Source organism: Phalangium opilio, unplaced genomic scaffold, assembly GCF_054372755.1.
Source record: "Phalangium opilio isolate 3A_F unplaced genomic scaffold, DU_Popi_V2 ptg000039l_2, whole genome shotgun sequence".
NCBI lineage: Eukaryota > Metazoa > Arthropoda > Arachnida > Opiliones > Phalangiidae > Phalangium > Phalangium opilio.
In genome coordinates this window covers 3,860,711-3,864,164 of record NW_028324163.1, presented here as the reverse complement: position 1 = coordinate 3,864,164, position 3,454 = coordinate 3,860,711, and the positions used below count along the sequence as shown (strand labels likewise).

Here is a 3,454-nt window from a genome sequence, read left to right as displayed (position 1 = left end):
ACCAGTTTTGATTTCACTAAGCCTTTCAGCATCCACTTTCACAGTCGGGCCGAGTGGACTAACCTGCTGCCTCTTGGCACTGGGGGTGAACAGGGCCGTCGCCAGGGTGAAATTTTTGGTAGGGCCGCGGTTGGGCACATTTTCGGACAATTTGGTATTAAAATCCTTTATGCAAGAAATTAAATTTTTTGTACTATTTATTAAAGAAAAACTTCATACAACTAATTTTCGTGATTTCGAAGTGAACCTTTCAAGAAAACTGTCAAAAGATACACTTCTTGTGTATTCCTTTTCCACAGCTAGTAATGTCAAATCGCACAGACGTTCTGGTAACATAGACTGGCGGTCGGGGCTTAACACTCTAGTCAAAGTTGAAAAAGTTCCTTCGCAAACAGCAGTAGACGATCCAAATGCCAAAGCTGCACAGCATATTTTGTATAAAATTGGAAATGCGTCCTATATAGTCAATACCAGAAGTATTAGAGCGCAATCATTGTTTTCATGTTGGGTTGTTAAAGATCGAACGAATCAATTTTGCATTTTGCTGATACTCACATTACACTTCAAGAGAACTTCGCAAACAACTCGCAATTTTTTCTCTTCGGCAGAAACATTACTTAACACATATGCACGACCAAGACTGATTTCCTTTCTAAGCTCATTGCGATCTATGCTCATTAGCTGGCAAATGGGATCCAATTTGTCAATATCAAAAAATGATGCGGAACTTGGAACTAATGATGCAAAAGCCTTCGACAGAACTTTGTTCCGTTCTGAAAATCTACTCTCCATTTCTGCCGTAATAGAATCAATAACACTGTAATATAATCTTTTCATCGACGTTTCAGGGGATAGATTCATATCTGCGGACTCAGACTGTCCGACCGTTGACATAAGGTGAGCATCTTTGAACTTGGGATTAATTTTTCGGGTACGCTTTTTTTGAACCAATGTGTTGGATCCTAACTCGTGGTCATCAGCCTCGGGAAATAGTTTCATAGACATAGTCCATATTTGAGGAAAATGTTTTTCCCTTCGTTGCTGTTTAATTGCTTCGACTGTTGTGGTTATTAAATCTAGCCCAGCCATTAGATCACACTGTTCATTTTGCAAATGCTTGTTAGCTGGAGCAAACACTTCTGAAAAGTTGAAAATTGCAACACTTTTGTAATGTAACTATGTAAAGAAATAGAAGTCGGTGACCATAAATTGAAATTGTTAGAAATAGGATTACCTAAAACGCTTTTCGTCAAAATAGCCAAAAACCGAAATTCAAGCCCTTTCATAATTTTCATTAGTCCAGTTGCCTCCACAGCAGTCTCTCCAGGTAGTGACGTGTCTCTGCTTAAATCTTTAAGCACTAAAAATATTTCTCGGAAGTTTTCAACGATGATTGTTACGGTTTCCAGATGCCCAGTCCATCTGTGCTCCATAAGACGTTTCAGTGTTTTCCCTGAAACCGTTCATGGGTCTTTAAGCTTAGCTGATATTTTGATTAAATAGATTGGATTGCGAACCTTTGTATCGCGCGCACACAGTAAATTTTCTGAAGAGATTGTAGAGACAGTTGCAAGTGTCAAAGAGTTGCTTTAATTTTGGTTCTAACTTGAAACCGTTGACAATTACTAGATGTAGTTGATGATTAAAGCAGTGAACATAAGGAATATCCCTTTCCAAAGTTCGAGAAATTATCTTTTGTATTCGTCCTTTTACACCAGACATAACTACGTAAAAGTTAATTTAAGTTTTTGCTAAAAACAGTCCAAATAGATTGCAATTCCGTGTACTAATAACTACAAATTAAATATCTGAAGCGCCATCATAACATTGACTTATAATCTTGTTTAGATCCAAATGGTGTTTTTCAAGAACATTTAATATTCGTTTCGAAGTATACTCAGCATTAAACTCCTCTAAACAAATCATATCTAATAAATTTTCAAATATTACGCCATTTTTAACATGTCGAATTACGATGCAAAAGTCTTCATTTCCTAATATTATTGGAATTGCCAATGACGGAATGGATGAGTTAGTATTCATGTATTGAAAATTTTAGTTGTATAATAACGTCGATAAAAATTATAATTTACTTGATTTATCTCGTGTACCATCACATTTTATTGTATAATACCCTGGCTTCGATAAGCGAACGCTATCCGCAACCGCCGTTCTTACGCATTCAGCTAGGATTCCTATGAGTTCATTTTGTACAGACGGTGATCTATAATGCGCATTCTGTGGAATAGTTTGTAAAACCCTGACTAAATCTGGATCTCGTTTTAGGGTGAACTCGAATAGGCTTAGGAAAAGCCCAGATGAGGTTTGATGTATTTGTTCTGTTGTACCACGCAGAGGAAGTTCATGTTCGGCTAAAAATTGTATAACTTCAAAAACCGCTCTCAAGTAATATCGATTTCTCTGAATCTGCTCGTCAACCAGTTTTTTGGTAATAATTGAACTAGCTTGTTCTCTGGCTTGGTGTTCTTTCCAGTTAAGAAAAGCTTCTTTGTGATATTTTGAATCCGTGTGCTTATGAAACCCAGTTTTCGATAAAGCGTTTTTCCAATTTCTATAGCCTTGGACAGTGAAAATTTGGTCTGACCTCTCTTTACCAATTGAATACTTCCTACACGGGTAGCAATAGCAAGAGTCTGTTTTTGTGGAATATTCCAGCCAATCTCTTCCCTTATACCAATCACTATTGAAGCGCCTCATTCGATTGGAAAACTGTGTTCTTGGATAGTGTGACAGCTTTGGCTGAGATGGTACCTTATCCCCCAAATCATTGGCAGACACTTTAACTTCCACTTTTGATAGTTCGGTGACGGTAACTTGGGTGTTTAATAAACCAGTGACAGTTGGTGGCAATTCATTATCACTATCAGATTGTTCAGAACTTTATAGCATGAGTCTGCATTCCAATTCCGGATCCTCATTTACTACTGTTCGTTTCTGTTCTGTTTCGTTTTCTACCTCAGCAGTGACGCCAATGAATTGGTCGTCACCTTGCGTGTTATTTCGTCCTTCAATTACCGTATTCATTACGGTATTTTGCCGAATAGGTGCGTGAGCTTCGGAAGATGATTGCGTGAATTCATATCTAACTTCAGTAATCGAGTCTTTTGTTCGTGTTGCTTTACTAAAATAGTTCGTCAACGGCATAAGCCTGCCTTTTTTATAGTGGATTTATTAAACTCTGATAGCCTTTCCCGCTTTTGAACTTTTCGGTTCATTTTATATGCTTAATATTACGATTTCGAAATTTCATTCACGAGACTAACCATCGCCAGTTAATTATACCCATACATTAATCATAGAAAAATTAACTGCCCACCTTAATTTAAGTTGCTGAGGCCCAAGGTGGATGCAATGTCAATGAGGACTAAGGATGAATACTAATTTATATCAAATTATCACGAAACTTAAAAAACGTTAAATTAGAATTGCATAT

General features: G+C 37.2%; 1 protein-coding gene across 1 annotated transcript; it reads right to left on the bottom strand.

Moving 5' to 3' along the window:
• Positions 1-213: 213 nt before the first annotated feature.
• Positions 214-3,045, bottom strand: LOC149680475 (zinc finger MYM-type protein 1-like). The gene is made up of 7 exons (XM_089834606.1): positions 2,919-3,045; positions 2,094-2,834; positions 1,833-1,994; positions 1,518-1,724; positions 1,235-1,453; positions 556-1,139; positions 214-456 (listed from the first exon to the last, which is right to left on the bottom strand). Exons 1-7 carry the CDS (start codon positions 3,043-3,045, stop codon positions 214-216), a joined length of 2,283 nt encoding a protein of 760 aa, XP_089690732.1.
• Between the last annotated feature and the right edge of the window lie 409 nt (positions 3,046-3,454).

Coding starts and splice junctions, on each gene's coding strand:
- LOC149680475 (XM_089834606.1), bottom strand. CDS start 3,045: ATGAATACGGTAATTGAAGGACGAAATAACACGCAAGGTGACGACCAA. Junction 1,725..1,832: donor GGATCTAAACAAGATTATAA/GTCAATGTTATG, acceptor ACTTTTACGTAG/TTATGTCTGGTGTAAAAGGA. Junction 457..555: donor AAGTTCTCTTGAAGTGTAAT/GTGAGTATCAGC, acceptor TTGACTATATAG/GACGCATTTCCAATTTTATA.